Consider the following 16,309-nt stretch of genomic DNA (forward strand, 5'->3'; position numbering starts at 1 on the left):
AAGAAGAGTAACAAAGACTCTGTAGAGTCATTGAGGTCTTATGTCTAAACAATTGAGGCGTAATCAAAATTCATTATACAAAACATAATGAAATTAATATCATCATATATTTAAAGTCTACCTAGGAAAAAATATTATGCCTTACATATTTTTTAAAAATATATGTTGTTACCGATGTTCAACCATACAATAGAGATGTCAAGAGAACTTCCGCCCCCCCCCCTCTCGTGGGCCCCCTCACGGGGGGGGGGGGGGGGGGGGGGAAGGGAAAGGGGGGATTGGCATAACTAACTCTTTTATTAAAGGTTAAATAAAAAAGAGCTTTGGTGGACTTGATCCTCATCTTTGGAATATACTCATGTTCCAAATGCTCAATCATCAAGTTCTCTAAAATTTTCGATTTGGTGCCCCTAGCAGCAAGAGGAAGGGAAAGACCCATTTTCAACAAAACAACCAATGTTTACAAGACCATATGTATAAGCTTTAGAAGGCCACAAGGGTAGTTGTGCTTTCTCTCACACATTTCTACCACACATTTAGGAAGGAGGTCCACCTTTGAGACACTGACAAGAATTAGATTTAAGTGGAGTGATGGGTATATATACACATGCCTCAATAATGATTAATGAATGCTGAAATTAACAATAGATCAATTGCCCCTCACAGATCAAGAGAATTCCACAGAATTCTAATTGATCTGCATCATACTAATCTTGCAATTCCAATAATTCTTCGCTGGGGTTGGGGAGGCCATACACAACCATGTGACTAATCAACCTCCTTATCTCTAGAGCAGCATCATTCTGCAGAAGGGATGGAAGTTGTTGTCGTTGAAGAACTCAACAAGACCAAGAAGAGACATAAGAGTAAATCCAGACAACAAAAAAATGGTCTAAGCTTTTCAGCGAGCTTGCCTGATGACGTTCATGGAGCGTTTGCAAATAGTACTGTGTGCACAGTGAAATACTCTTTTCAATCCATTTGCAGATTTGAAGGAATCCATCGTTGCAATGGTGAGGGCAGTGGGGGTTAAGACAGGGAAGAGATGGAGGAGTTGATTTATTATTATCTGGTACTCAACCCGCCAGAGATCCATGGATTCTTTGAAGCTGCTTTCATTAGTTTGTGTTCTCAAGATCTACTGTTTGGAAATGGCTGAAACAAAATTAGTCCATTTTCAAAAGGTGTGATTCCTCTCCATCCAATGGTTAAAATTTTACCTGTCCACATGTTGCCCTTCCAACGGTCAAGCGGACAGGATAGAAAGGATTCGAATTCTAGAATCTTATTAAGTGTCACCATCATTACCATTTATATCAATGCATGTTTACTATTCAACATGTTTAGTCGAAATCTGAAATTTACCATCAAAGGGTCGGTTTAGTTGGCAATGATTGACACATTTTAGCGAAGAGGTCAATGTTTGACTCTCCCTATTGATGTATGTTATAGCTTCCACCCCCAATATATACAAAATCGCCAGTTCCAAAACTCTGAGATTTGGGAAAGAAAAACTGACAAAAATTCTTAAAATTCCAATCTCAGCAGCAGGTAGTGAACCATGAAGGACTTTCATTTAGTATCCAACAACACATTAAAAGAGTCTATCAATGGCTAGTATATTCAACAAAAGTAGAACACAAGAAATTTAAACGCATGTATTTTATTTATTTATTTATTATTATTAATTTTTTTTTTTTGAGGACAAGTAAAAAGATATATTGAAAAAAAACTGGATCAGTACATTCTGTCTTTCATCATAGGATCCAATAGAAACTCAGACTGGATCGACACAAAACCTAACAGTCTGGTCATAAGTCTGTATTATAGTAGATAACTGAAGCATGTATTCTTTCAAGACATGACTGAGCAATGAATCTGAACAGGATAGAAAGCTTCTTGTCCATGCAAAAGATCAAAAGTGAGTTCTGCTTATGGGAGTGGTAGGACAATTTTCTGTGTGAAGGTCGAGAACCATTCTCAGGCCCAGAACATGTCAAAATTGGCTACTGGTAAAACCCAATACCATTTAAACCAGGAAGCAAATTTTAATTCAAGAGAATGCACACGGTCATGGAAGAGCCAAGTAACTGGGTATTGAACAACTCAGGACTGCTTTTCAAGGATGGCTAACTTCCATCGAAGAGAATGTACATAATCAAGGTTTTCATGAGTTCCAACCCCTTTGAAGGTGCCAGTGAGGGCTACAAAACTTAAAAACAAAATCACTTCAGCCCTACATGTCCGCAACAGAGTTCCCATCCAAACTCAGTCTCTACTTCCTTTTTGCTTTTGGATATGCATAAATTAATGAAACCAAGAATACCAGTTATTATATTGTGAAATAGCTTTGCTGTCCCCATTCTATTATTTTACTAAATATAATGGACATAATGGAAAATATTGTTCCATTGCGAAAGAGTACTCACCAGTCCGAGACTCATAACAGCCTTGCTGCAAAGCCAAGAGCAATGCTTTATACATTATGACCCTCCCTGGACCCTGCAGTTGTGGAAGCATTATGGTATACACCCCTTTGTTTATGATGAATAACAAACATAACTCATAAAGGAACAATTTTCAATAGATATATTTCTACTCCCATCTCTACCAACACAAAAATCAGTAGGTATGAAGGGCAGGGGTATTCAAATAGAGAAAAGAAAGGATTACGAACAAATCTTACTGACAGTATAACTTAAGCTGACTGTAGGACCTTCATGTCAGTCCAAAGATACACCTAGCTTCTAAGCAATTAAGCTCCCCATATGGAGATGCACCATCCTGATTTAAAACACATCTAAGGCCCCTTGACTTCAGAACGAACAATGACAATTAATGATGTATGACAATAAGAAACCAAAACCAGGATAAAGATTGTGTATACAAGAGCTAGTGTTTTTTCCTTCTTGATACTATCTCAGAAGCCCAAGCTTTGCCTACGTCAGTCTGGAACTTCCCTGCAACATTTGTCAAAAGGTAGAAGTGATTAGAATGACAACCAAAAAATTGATTGTGGCAACACTGTTATTCCCCTTCAACCAAAAAACTTAGTTCTCTATAAACCCTCAGAGTTTGCAAGCAAAGAGGAAGTTCAATTCCCTGGGTTCACTACTGCAGCTGATTCATTATCATATAAGCATTTGTCTTGTTGAAGATGTAGACATGTTAATGCCAACTCCGTCTTGGTAAATACACCACTTTGATGAAGTACTCATCAAGATATACCAAGGTAATTTCACAATAAGAAACAGATGTCCCTTCACATGTCGTCAACTTTACCAAATAATGGAGGGGTGAAATCTGAATTTAGAGTAAACTCAATGGCTTATTCATAACTCTAGAGTTTTATCAGTTGAACAGGACAGGGTAGAACCACTATGGGTCCTCACACTTAAAACAATATGCACACTAGCAACAGAAGAAAGTTCAATAAACTGGGAATATTATTATTATAGGAATAACAATCAGCTGTTGTTTCATTCAAAAGACATGTCCTATAAATTCCCATAAGAGTTGACAAATGACTCAGATTAGCATATTTTTTTTCAAAGTTTTGTTAAGCAAATAATTATCATTCTAACCCATAGAGCTAAACAGATGGAGTTTTGCCGAAAAGAAAAATGTGAGTTGTGCCCTGAGTTCTCTTGATTCAGGCAAAGAGAATCTCACTTAAAAGAAGGAAGAGGCCCAGCTCACCAAGCTAGGTCCAGTTGCTGTGCCCCAAGAAAACAAACAATAAGGATTTGAAGGTACTGCACCCCAAATTGATCAATTCTTGCTAGGTTGGGATCCAACATTATAATCAGATTATGATTCAAGCTTTTATACATAGCAAAATGTGTAAGGACTTTGCCCAAGATTTAATAAATAGAGAAGTTCAGATTTTGATATGCTATTGTTGAGATTCAGTAAAGTGAAGAACCAACCTTGAGGGCAGTGAGATTCTGATCCAGTCAATAGTTATCTATCCTTTTTTTTTTCTTTTCTTTTCCCTCTCTGTTCTTGCTTCTTGCACAACCTATCTCCTCAATCAAATATTGTTGTTCAGTGATTGGTTCACTGACTTAGATAAAATCACCATCATTAGTCTACTGATAGTCTAAGTAATCTCTTGATGTTGTTCTAAACTTGAGGAGTCACTGTTAAACCCAGCAGATGCTCTATTTTAGAGCTAATCTTTCTATCAGAATAGAATCCTCACCTGAAAAAGATCTGATTATCAGATCTAGGGAATTGGTTTTAGTTAGATCATCAGATCTAAATCATCTCTTGGGGTATTCAACCATGGTATAGTGCTGATCTGATTTTCAGTTGACTTTGCTTTATTTTTTAGCCCAGATCTGGATGAATTAATTATCTTGGATCTGACAGCTGAATCAGGGTTGTATTTCAGAGATTGGAGGAGTCATCCAAGACCAACTGATGTAAATCAAAATTCTAGGGTTTACCTTGCAAGATGTTGCCTAGATTTAGGTTCACTCCCGGATCCTCTCTCAGGAACCAGCAGTCTAACAGGAGATTTCTTTGAAAAATTAGGGTTTCAAGTAACAAACCAGTACCTTAGAAGGGTTTAGCCAGGCTTAGAACCAAAAGAAATGGGGTTTTGAAGCTTGTACCCTTGTGATTCAGTCTCAGGACTGGTGATAAGTCTAAGATTGGGTTCAAGGGTTTTAAGGATAAATAGGAGGGTTAGAAGGGTTCGGTTGCTGCTGTAGTTGAATTCCTGATGTGAACACAGACCCCCCCCCAGGCCGAACCCCAAGTGGGCCCCGAGATGCTGGCCGAACCCCATTTCCAGGGGTATTTAGGGCATTTTAGCCTTCTTTTCAGTGCTGGAATTAATTCCAGCTCTTTTTTTTTTTTTTGGTTTGCCAACCCTAGTTTCCAAGGCTTTGCCCTTACTAATCCAGTGTTCGACCCGGATCCCACACCTGGCTGTGGTGGGTGAGTCTCCCAGCGGGGATTTTTTGCATCCACAAGGTTTCGATACCCAAACCTTTCTTAAGCGGACCAAGCTGCTTACCACTTGGACCAACCCCCGTTGGTTCAGGAATTAATTCCAGCTCTATTTCTATAGTTTTGAGTTTGTTTTATTTCTTAAATTGAGTTTGTTTTGAGTCCTTAAGTCATTAATCCAACACATGTCAATTAGAATTCTACTTAAATAGGATTTAAGCATGTGCTAATTAGAGTTTTAAGTCACTTAAACTTTTATTTCAGGATGTGTTTTTAGTGTCCCTTAGATCTGCTGTTTTGAATGGTTCAGATTAATTCATGTGGTAGGATCCTAATCTATAAGGAATCCCACCTAGAGTTAAGGTCTTTAAGTATTCAGATTCCAAGAGTATAGGTCAAGTGGTGTGATCCTTGTCTGTTAAGGATTCCCACATAGTGCCAAAGTCTTTTAAAGGCTATAAATAGCCAAGTAGTCTTTGTAATTCTTCAGTCGTGATTGAATAAAATTATTGAGTTTGAGGATTGTGGTTTCCTAGTTGAGGATGCCATGGTTAAGGAATTTTGTTCAAGATCAAGCAACCTGCCATCAATTTGCAGCCTTTCTTCTTCATTCCAGCAGCCTACAAGCATTCAACAAGAAGCCGTCAATCATTCACAGAAAACCCAAGTACAGAATCACCTACCTCTCCACTGCCTCCTCTTTCATTCGCACCCCCTCTATGCCCTTTTACCCTTCAGCGCAGCTTTTGGAAAGAGTCCCACCCCATCGCAACTCCCTCTTCCTCACTCATCTGTAGGTACAACAATTCCCTACCCTGCCCCACCTCCCCTAGGTCCATGGACCTATTCACTGCCCCTCCTCTGCCCTGCGCACATTTGAAACTCCCTCCCCAAATCCCTGCAGACATCACAACCCTTGCTGTTTCAGACCTTCAGGCACCCTCCCCAACCTCCTACGACCTTGCTAGGCCCTTCCCCCATCCAGTCCAGCCCCTGCAAATCCCCTTAAACCTCCCCTTCTCCCCTTCAGCTCCCTGTTTTGGCAGAAACTAGAGAAATAGGAAAATTCATAAATGTCTGCAACTTGTCTGAAACCAAACTCTATTGCAATTCAGACCCTCCCCATGCCCCAGAACCATTAGAATTAAATCTGAACTTTCAAAGGCAGCAAGTTCAGCCCCTTTGCTACCCTAGCCGGAACACCCCCCCCCCCCCCCCCCCAACCATCCAATAATAATAAAACTTGTTTTCTGATTCTGTTAAAATTTCAGATCTGAAGTTACAGTATTGCAAGGTTTTAGAGTAATAAATTACCCTATAAACCCTACGATAACCATTCTCTGAAAATTCCTCGGCAGACTTTAGAATTAGGGAAATTCCAATACTATCCTTCACCCTAAATCTGGGTTTACATCAATTCCAAAACTGAATTTCCAGGTTAGAGCTTTAAGGGATGCTTGTCTTAGGGTTTGGTTGGGCTTAGGAATTGACTGCTGGTAGTGTTTTGTAATTTCACGTTAATGTTAATTAGTTTACGTCTGTCCCAGATGGGTTAGTTTTGAAGCGCCCTCCAGGGTTTGGGGGTTCTTGGATCGGGCTTGGATTGGGATTGAGCATAGGAGAGGGGCTGGGGAAGCTAATCATAAGAGGGTGGGGTAATTGGAGTTGGGATTTGAGAGATATGGGTGTTTCGGATTAGGTAAAATTCTGAAGTTAGGGTTTTCTGGGTTTCCTAAGCTGCCACAGGGTACGGAAGAAGGTAAGAGGGAAAAAGGGGAAGTGGGAAAGGCTGTACCTAGGGTTTAGGGTTAGAAGAGGGTAGGGGATGAACTAATGTAGAAGGGGGAGGGGTCCTGCCACAAGGTTTAGAATGGGGGTTGGGGATGTCTGCGATAGAAGGAATGGGCTGGAATGGGGATTGGGGAGGGGAAGGGCTGTATGTACTTGGAGAATGGTAGGAGGCTGCTGTGGTTGTTGAATTGTTGTTGGAGCTTGAACAACAATGCTGGAACTTTGAAGAAGAGAAGTCTTAATGCCACTGTGCCCCTCCCAAGAAGACCACGACTAGGATCTCCTCCAAACTAAGAAATTTTATTCAACTTGACTTGACTTTACAAAAAATGGAGGCTTTATTTATAGCCTCAAAATAATAAAGGAACTCAAACTTGGAAAGCCAATTAGAACTTTATTGGCTAACACTTCTAACTCAAACTAATAATTAACAAGGACTTCAACTTGCAAAAGGAACCTCCATAACTTACTCTCTCCAATTCAAATTCCCAGCGTAGAATTGGAGTCTTAATAAAAAGTATAATCAAGGTGAACTCAAATTAGAGGATCCCAACACAACTGGGAATAACACCTAGAAAAAAACTCTTTAATAACTTGCAACATATGGACTCAAATAAGAAAACAAAAACAGATCTAGGGTCTGCACAACAAACTGGACTCAATAGGGCCCAGACCTAGACAACACGAATTGGGCAGAATTACCAAAATACCCTTGGTACAAATTAGGGGTCCTAGGGTTTGGGGAGTCAACCCTAGGCCCTGTGAGACCCTTGGAAACAATTTATATCAATTCTCCATCTCTTGAAAGCACTCACCTCCAATGAATAAGGAGTCTTCTTTTGAACTTCATGTTTCCCAAGAGTTTGGCTTGCTGCACTTTGGATGGAATTCTTGGCAATTCTGCTACATTGAGCCATCAAGGTTGGTTCCTAGGACTTGCCTCTGCTAGGCTTCTGGTGGTATCTTCTAGCCCCTATGTCCAAAGACACATTTATTCTCCTTGCAAGTGACGGAAACCCCTTGTTCGAGCACCAGTTGCATCTGGGCCTAGCAGCAACCGTGGAGCGAGTTCTCAGCCTCAAGTGCAGCCTAGTGCTCCATCTAGACCCAACAGGAGTTGCATTGCGAGTTTTTAGGAGCAATGTGAGGAGGTAACAATAGCACCACAGGCGCCAACGCCCATAGAGGAGAGTCATTTTTAGCCGATTCAACTTGTGCCACAAGAATCACCAGCACATACATATAGCTGTAGGGTAGTTCTAGACGTGGACCTCCTGAATCCTGAGGATAGTTCTCAAATGGATGTAGCCAGCTTGGCAAGCTCCATGGGATCCATGAGCTTGGATGAGTCTACTAGAAGTTCTGGATATTATAGTAGCATGTAGAGTGTCGAGTCTGCACCATAGGGGGCTTACTATGGCTATAGATATGGGGGAGCATCATCAATATATGGTGGAGTTGGGGGGGGGGGGGGAGTCTATTTATTCTTTTAGTGATGGCAACAATATGTAGTCAACATAGGGGTATGGATCGTATGGTGATGGAGCGACGGCGACACCAGCAGCCTGTGCATCATCGCAGGACTCCATCTTTGATACCAGTTGGTCTAGTTCCAATGATGGTAGGATACTCACAGCCAGCTGGGCCAGTTCTGAAAGCAAGTTTCCATCAAAGTATCTTCCTTATGAGGCATTTCCAAGGATGAGATATCTACATTGTGCATGATTCCACCAATAGAAACACAGTGAATTAGTTCATGGACAACTTATGTCATGTGTCATGGCCAGCTTTCATCTAGTATTCTGAGTACTACTACAAACAGAGGATGGATCCACAGGTTCCAGCCAGGCACTCAACATGGAACTAGAGCCCTGGGACATTGTAGTTGCTAGTTGGTTATTGTATTTCTTTAATTTGTACATGTAATCATTTTATCAAACAATTCATGCATGCTGATTCTATGTTTTAGCAATCCAATTTGTACTTCTCGGAACCAATTATGTGTTATTACACTTGAATGATAACTTCCAGTAGTTTTTTTTTTAGCAAAATACCAATTCCGTTGGGTTTATTATGCTATAAATAGGTAGGTGTTGAAACACCTATCTGATTTGGTTAGATTTAGTTAGTACTTTTCTTTTCTGTTATTACCTTATTGGGAGTAGAATTACTAGGATTTTATTTTGTGAGATTCCCACACTACAAAGATTTGGTTTGTTCTATATCTGGTAAGTTTTGAGTATAAATAAAGCTCCTATGTCCTTTAGACACAAGCCAGGTTTCTTCAATTATTTTAACATGGTACAAGAGCCAACTTTGATCCATCACTGAGCACTACCCTACCTTCTGCTTAGTTCAAACCTCAGGAAGAAGAAAACATAGCCATTGGAACCACCTATCTTCCACCACCATCGCACTTCATCTTTCTCCTCTTTTCATACCTGCAACACAAACTTGGGACCAGAACCACCATCCCCTCACCCTATCACCACCATAACACCCATCTACCACACTCAAACCTGAACTAGAACCATCACTTGATCTTCCTCGCCTCTTCTTCCACCAAGAGAACCTTTGCAACCATCGTTTCAATTTTTCCTTCTATTTTCTCTTATTTTTCCCTTAGTTATTGTTGGAACTATCGTTTCTTTGCAACTATTGTGTCCTTCAGTCTGTTTAGAACTATTGGTTTTTTTTCCTCTTAATTTTTTCCGCCACTGTTAGCTCTTCTTCCTTCTCACCTCTTCTTTGCAACTATCATCCAACATCCTCCGGCTATCGACACTGGTCTTCTGCCAATTTCTTTCCACCAATCATTGCTTTCAAACCACCATCATAACTTTGCTTTAGGCATCGATTTTGTTTCCGGGTTGTCAAAGGAAGAAGACAGTGAACAATTAATATATCCCTTAACCAAAATACTAACCCAACCAGGTCAGACCCCGCAAACCCCATCGCAACTCAATCTAGACCTCTATTTTTCCCTTCTAAGCTCCCCTTATGACCTGTGGTGACTAAAGAAAATAAAATAAAATAAAAAGGAAGAAAAGAAGGAAAAGTTGCCTCTCCATTCCTATGTTCTAAACAATTTTTTCTTGTACTAAAAAATTCTCTTTGAGACCCCGCAAACCCCATCGCAACTCAATCTAGACCTCTATTTTTCCCTTCTAAGCTCCCCTTATGACCTGTGGTGACTAAAGAAAATAAAATAAAATAAAAAGGAAGAAAAGAAGGAAAAGTTGCCTCTCCATTCCTATGTTCTAAACAATTTTTTCTTGTACTAAAAAATTCTCTTTGAGTTGTTTTTGGTGGTGAGCACATTTATCTTACCACAATATTTTTCTAGTACCTAATTTGCTTCGTGGTTCTTGTAATGGCCAACATAGTCTCCTCCACCTCTTTGGCACATTTGACATGGAGGATCCTCTTGTCACTTCTGTTTCATGGGATTGTGATTTCTCTCTTTCAGATGACCATTGTTAAACTTAATGGGATGAATTATCTTCATTGGTCCCTTTATGTCTCCCTTGCAGTTGGTGCTCGTGGATTGACTAGCCATCTTAATGTTTCTATCAAGCCATCTTCATTTAGTACAGCTCAAGACGAGTGGGAAACGGATAAATGCTTGGTTATGAGATTCCTCCTTAATTGCATTAAACGAAGTATAGCAGAGAATTATCTTCTTCTTCTCGATGCTGCGACAATTTGGAAGGTTGCAAAAGAAATATACTCCAATGTTGGTAATGATGCACAATGCTTTGAAATTCGAAGGAAGATCCATCAGTTATAACAAAAAGAGCTTATCTTGTCTCAGTACCACATCTTCAAGGCTATTATCAAACCCTTGAATTCTATGGCTGTTTTACTCCATCCTGTGATGCGGATGTTGCTGCCTATCAAAAGTGGGAAGACAAGCTCAGAGTGTATGACTTTTTTGGCAGACCTGAATAGAGTACGATCAGATTCAAGCACATATTTTTTCCAGGGAGCCTATGCTATGGTTGACACTCAGGACAAGCATAGACAATAACGGTACACACTCAGACATGTGACAGTTCAACATTGGTGGCCAGTTTTGGCAATAATAAGTCTGCTTTTGGTGATTTCCTCGCTCCAATGAAGTGAGTATTGTAAAAAAGGCCATCATTTAAAAGACAAGTGTTGGAAGTTACACAGACGACCAACAAATTCTCATGTAGGTAGGACTGGAAATAGAGGCAGCAATCGAGCATCTAAAAACCAAGCTAGTTCTAACAACCTAAGTACTACAGCACCACTTTCCTTAAACAAGCTCCAGCATCTTCGCCAGTTGATGTCAAGACATATCTTCTCCACCACCGACTTCCAGTGCAAGCGTAGCTTCTGTCATTGTTCCTTTGTTGATCCACAGTCCTCCACAGGTATTTTCGGTTGTCACATTGTCAATTCGACTTATCCATCCTGAATAATTGACTCTAGAGCAATCCACCATATAATAGGCTTATCTTCCTTGTTTCATACTCATTTATTTGTTCCTTTTGCTCAGGATATTCGAACAACTGATGGGTCTCTCTCCCTTATCTCTGGGAAGGAATCTTTTATCTGTTCGCCTTCTCTTGCCTCATCTAATGTTTTGCATGTTCCTAAGTTTTCGACTAATCTTTTATCTATTAGTAGCCTTACTCGTGATATGAACTGCAAAATAAATGTTTTCCTTCTCACAATGTGTTTCAGGACTTGGAAACGGGGCATATGATTGGCAGTGGTGGACACAAAGGGGAGCACTACTTGTTGGATGGTCTCCATCAGCTCTTTCTTCAGCCTCTAGTTTCCCCTCTCTTGTACTTTTTACTTTATTGTAGTGGCATCATTCTCTTGCCTACATTTCTTTACCTGTTTTGTCCAAGTTATTTTTTATCTAATTAAAAGATGTAATTTGAATGATTTGTATTAAGGCCTGCATTTTGGTCAAATAGACTAGGCATATTTACCCTATTTTAAACAAGCGTAGTAAAGTTCATTTTTTAGTTATTCACTATAATGTGTGGGGTCCTTCTCGAACCGTGTCTATGTATGGCCATAGGTGGTTTGTAACATTTATTGACTATTGCACTAGAACCACGAGAAGTCTATTTCGCCAAAAGAGTGATGTTTTCTTGTGCTTCCAAAATTTTCATAATATTGTTAGGACACTGTTTGAGGCCAAAGTTAAAATCCTTTGCACAGATAATGGGACTGAATATTTGGGTGGTGCATTCCCTTCTTACTCGGATAACCATGGCATCATACACTAGACCACCTATGTCAACGCTTCACCTCAAAATGGGGTTGCTAAACGCAAAAATAGACATCTACTTGAGGTAGCACATTCCCTAATGTTTACCATTCACGTGTCTCCTCGATATGGGGTTATGCGGTTCTCACTGCAACTTATCTGACTAACCGAATGCCTTCCCAAGTCTTAACCAGCATTGTCCCATTGAGGTTCTTTTGAGGACAACAACCTTTACAGTACCCCCAATGTTTTTGGTTGTGTTGCTTTTGTTTGAAACCACTACGTTCATGGTAAGTTGGATCCTTATAGGTTGTAATGCATTTTCTTAGGTTATCCTCCTACACAAAAGTGGTATAAGTGTTATCATCTTAGTTCTTGTCGTTTATTTCTCTCTATGGGAACAAGTTCCTTTTCCCCTTACACCTCTTCAGGTTCATTGCATTTTCTTAGGTTCCAGTGTTGATTCCTCCTTTTGATATTTCTTAAGATTCTTGCGAATGATCTTCCTATGGAAGATGGAGTAACCGGACAAGGACAGTTGGTGGATGATGTGCAAAGGGAGCCTAGACCTCTAAAGACATATCAAAGAAAAAAGCGAGTGACCCCTTCTGAACCAAGCCAGTTGGAAGCTTCGGTTCCTAGTCTTGAAGAATCTGTTCCACCAGGTGAGTTTGTCTCTAGCCTACACCAAACATCCTATTTCCAATTATGCTTCACATCAATCTGTAACCCCAGAATTTCAAAGTTTCATTTCCTCTTTGTCCACTATTGTTCATAACACTTGGCAGGAAACATTATCTCACTCAAACTGAAAGGAAGTTATGGATGAGGAAATGCAAGCTCTGGAGAAAACAAAAACTTGGAAATTGGTAATTTTTCTTACAAGAAAGCTGTGTTTAGTGCAAATGCTACAGGATAGCTAAATGTTCAGTCAAATGGGTGTTCATGATCAAGCACAAGGCAGATGGGACTATTGAGAGGTACAAGGCGAGATTGGTGGCCAATAGCTTTACTCAGACTTATGGCATTGACTACCATGAGACGTTTGCCCCCGTTGCTAAGATGAACACAGTACAAACTATTCTTTCATGTGCAGTGAATAAATGGTGGATTCTACAACAGTTAGATATGAAGAATGCTTTTCTAGATGGAGAACTCCAAGAGGAGGTGTTTATGGATATGCCACCTGGGTATTCTACTTCCAAGACTCATGGGAAAATGTGCAAGTTGAAGAGGCATTGTATGGGTGAAACAATCTCCAAGAGCATGGTTCGGAAGGTTCCATAAGGCCATGATCTTTAATGGCTATAAACAAAGCAATGCAGACCACATTTTGTTTATTAAAAGAGATGGTTCCCACACTACTGTACTTCTAGTACATGTAAATGATATTGTGATCACAGGCAACAGTAAGGATGAGATTTCAGCATTGAAGACTTTTTTGGGAACTAAATTTGAGATCTAAGATATAGGGAAGCTCAGATATTTTCCAGGGCTAGAGTTGGCATATTCCGCCAGTGGTGTATCTCTCTCTCAGAGGAAGTATACTCTGGATCTTCTTGAGGAAACTAGACTACTAGGGTACAAGCCTGCAGAGACTCCTATTGAGCCTAACCTACACTAAAAATAAAAGAGGGAAAAATGGTTGACATGACAAGGTATCAGAAGTTTGTGGAGAAGTTTATCTGTCTGTCTTATACTAGGCCAAACATCATATTTGCAATTAGTTTTGTCAGCCAATAATGCATGAACCCTACTCCTCTCACTTGGACACGATGTTTCAAATCTTTAGGTACTTGAAAGCCACTCCAAGAAAAGGGATTTTGATTTAACTCATGGACACTTGAGGATTTAAGGCATATACAGATGCAGACTGGGCAGGATGTACAGATGACAAGAGGTCTACTTCTAAATATTGTGTGCGTATGTGAGAGGTAACTTGATGACTTAGAGACGCAAGAAGCAAGCTATAGTTGCATGGTCCAGTGTCGAGGCAAAGTTTAGGGCAATTGCTCAAGGCATTTGTAAAAGGGGCTAAAAGGGCTACTTGAGAAGATTGGATCTAGAAGATCCTCTACAACCAGCATAGCTCACAATCCAATACAACATGACAGAACCAAGAATGTAGAGATTGACTAACATTTCATCAAAAGAGAAAGTTGAGGTTGGGTTAATTCGTATCACTTTAGTTACTTCAGACAAACAACGGGCTGATGTACTTACAAAGAGCTTGAGTACAACGGTGTTTAGTAGTATCATTGGCAAGTTGGGCATGGTAAATATCTAAGCTCCAACTTGACGGGAAATGTTGAAAGACCAATGTGATTTGGTTAGATATAGTCAGTACTTTCCTTTTCTGTTATTTCCATATTAAGAGTAGATTTACTAGGATCTTATTTTGTGAGATTCCCCCACTAAAAAGATTAGGTTTGTTTTGTATTTCGTAAGTTTTTTAGGATAAATAAAGCTCCTACTGTGTTCTTTAGACACAAGCTAGTATTTCTTCAATTCTTTTAATAGTAAGAGGCAAGAAATCAGATGAAAAATAGGCCATATAAGGGTTGAAACCAGAACCAAAATGTTCCAATTTCGACCAAAAACCAGCTTTAAACCGAGATTCCAATCCTTGGGCATAACTGAAAATAACCACATCCAAGAACCTATAAGATTATGATGGTCTCAAACTTCCAATATCATTTTTTTTTGTCTTATATAGTTATATTTCCCTTTGGAAATTTTATGAATTAATGTGGCTAAATATTTATTTTTATTGGCTTGGTGTGACTTAACATTGAACTTTTATGACTTTTTTTTTTTTGGATGAATAAATAAATGCATTAAAAGAACAGAACAATCACACATACATCAAGGAGAAATTTAGCAAAGCTAAAAAGCATAGACAATGCAAATTGGGGCAAGACCCAAAGAAAAATGGGCGAACAGAGGCCCAAAAAAAAAACTATTTTGCGGAGTTTTTCTTTTTCTTCTTTCTCTTGGAGGACTTGAGATCAACCAAGAAGTTGTCACCGAATGGGTTGTGCCCTTTAATAGGACGATTACTCCTTCTACACTCGGCACGATCAAGATCATGCGCAGGGGGGGAGAGAGGAGAATCTAAAGCGTGCTTTGAAGGGTTTAAATCACAAGCCAGAGGTTTGGCAGAGCGAGCAATGGCTGATGACAAAAAAGAGGGGTTGGAGGAGGAAGGGTGAGAGGTGGAGAGGGGGGGGGGGAATGGGTCAAGAGGTCCCAAACAGGGGTGGGGGGAGAGTGAGGTGAGGAGTAGGGGTTAATAAGATTAGGCCCATGGGCCATAGGGCCCAATATGGAACACTTAGGGAAAGGTAAAATGCGAAAGTTAAGATGATCGTGGGAGAGAGAGAGGAAATTGAAGTGGTGGTGGCTGGTTTCCCTATATCGTTAACCAAAATGGGAGAGTGAATAGGCAGTGAGGGGGTGGCAGAGATCTCAGAGGTGAGGGTTTCATGGAAGAGGAAGGGCGATGCTCGAGGGCCAAGGGTGAGATGCAACGACTCCTGTAGACACTGGATAAAGGAAGGAGATCCTTCAGTAGCTGTGGAAGGAACAGTAATCCAAGCTTCGCCAGTAGAAGCAGAGGTTTCGACTGCAGTGTACTGACAGAAGACCTCGAAGGACTTCTCAACCTGGGAAGCTGAGCAAGGAATTGTCACTGTCTGTGTAGGTTTTAGTCTACTTCTGCATCTCCAGTAAGTATTGGCTACTGGCGGTGAACAAGAATCAAAAGGCGCTAATGTTGAAGATGAAGGAGCAGCCTGAACGAAAAAGACGGTAGCTGAAGTTGCTGTTGTTGAAGATGGGAGGAGCAGAAATTTCTGAGAGCTTAACGTGAGGAAATTCTCTAATTGGAGCGGAAATATTTTCCCTAAAATCAGCAGGGGGTAAAGGGACAATGGGGTAGCTGAACTTTTATGACTTGATATGGCTTAAAATTGATTTTGATGATATAAGTTATATACCTGATATATTTATAAAGTAATACTAGAAAGCGATCTAGACCACCTAGCACCATATAGGGACCTTGAGGCTTGAATGCCTTGGATCTTTGACGCAAAAAAGAAATTCAGGTTTGAAAAACTTCTTGTTACTGTCCTTTTTTCAACCATAACTGATGGAATCGGCACACCTAAGAAAGAAAGAATTGAAAAATGCTATAACAAATGAAATGTCACACTTTCATTTCTATTTTATTTACATTTCTTAATTTTTTTATTCATTTTAAAATTATACATATGAATTTATAGTAATAAATTAATAAAAAAATTA

General features: G+C 39.9%; 1 protein-coding gene across 6 annotated transcripts in view; it reads right to left on the reverse strand.

Annotated features, from left to right (window-relative positions):
* Positions 1 to 604: 604 nt before the first annotated feature.
* Positions 605 to 16,309, reverse strand: part of LOC149018459 (Metal-dependent phosphohydrolase) — a 45,068-nt gene continuing 29,363 nt past the window's right edge. Inside the window, exons 8-10 of one of the 6 annotated variants that reach the window (XR_016172943.1) lie at positions 2,888 to 2,960; positions 2,430 to 2,502; positions 605 to 803 (exon numbers count right to left, since the gene is read on the reverse strand). Coding sequence is in view for 3 of the 6 variants with exons in the window: in XM_089152702.1 (XP_089008828.1) it covers positions 2,893 to 2,960 (68 nt within the window). In the remaining 3 variants the exon portion in view is untranslated. The other 5 variants (XR_016172944.1, XM_089152702.1, XM_089152703.1 and 2 more) reach the window with 5 other exon arrangements.

Source organism: Hakea prostrata, chromosome 4 (assembly GCF_041222555.1).
Source record: "Hakea prostrata isolate BN-2017 chromosome 4, UWA_Hpros_2, whole genome shotgun sequence".
Taxonomy (NCBI): domain Eukaryota; kingdom Viridiplantae; phylum Streptophyta; class Magnoliopsida; order Proteales; family Proteaceae; genus Hakea; species Hakea prostrata.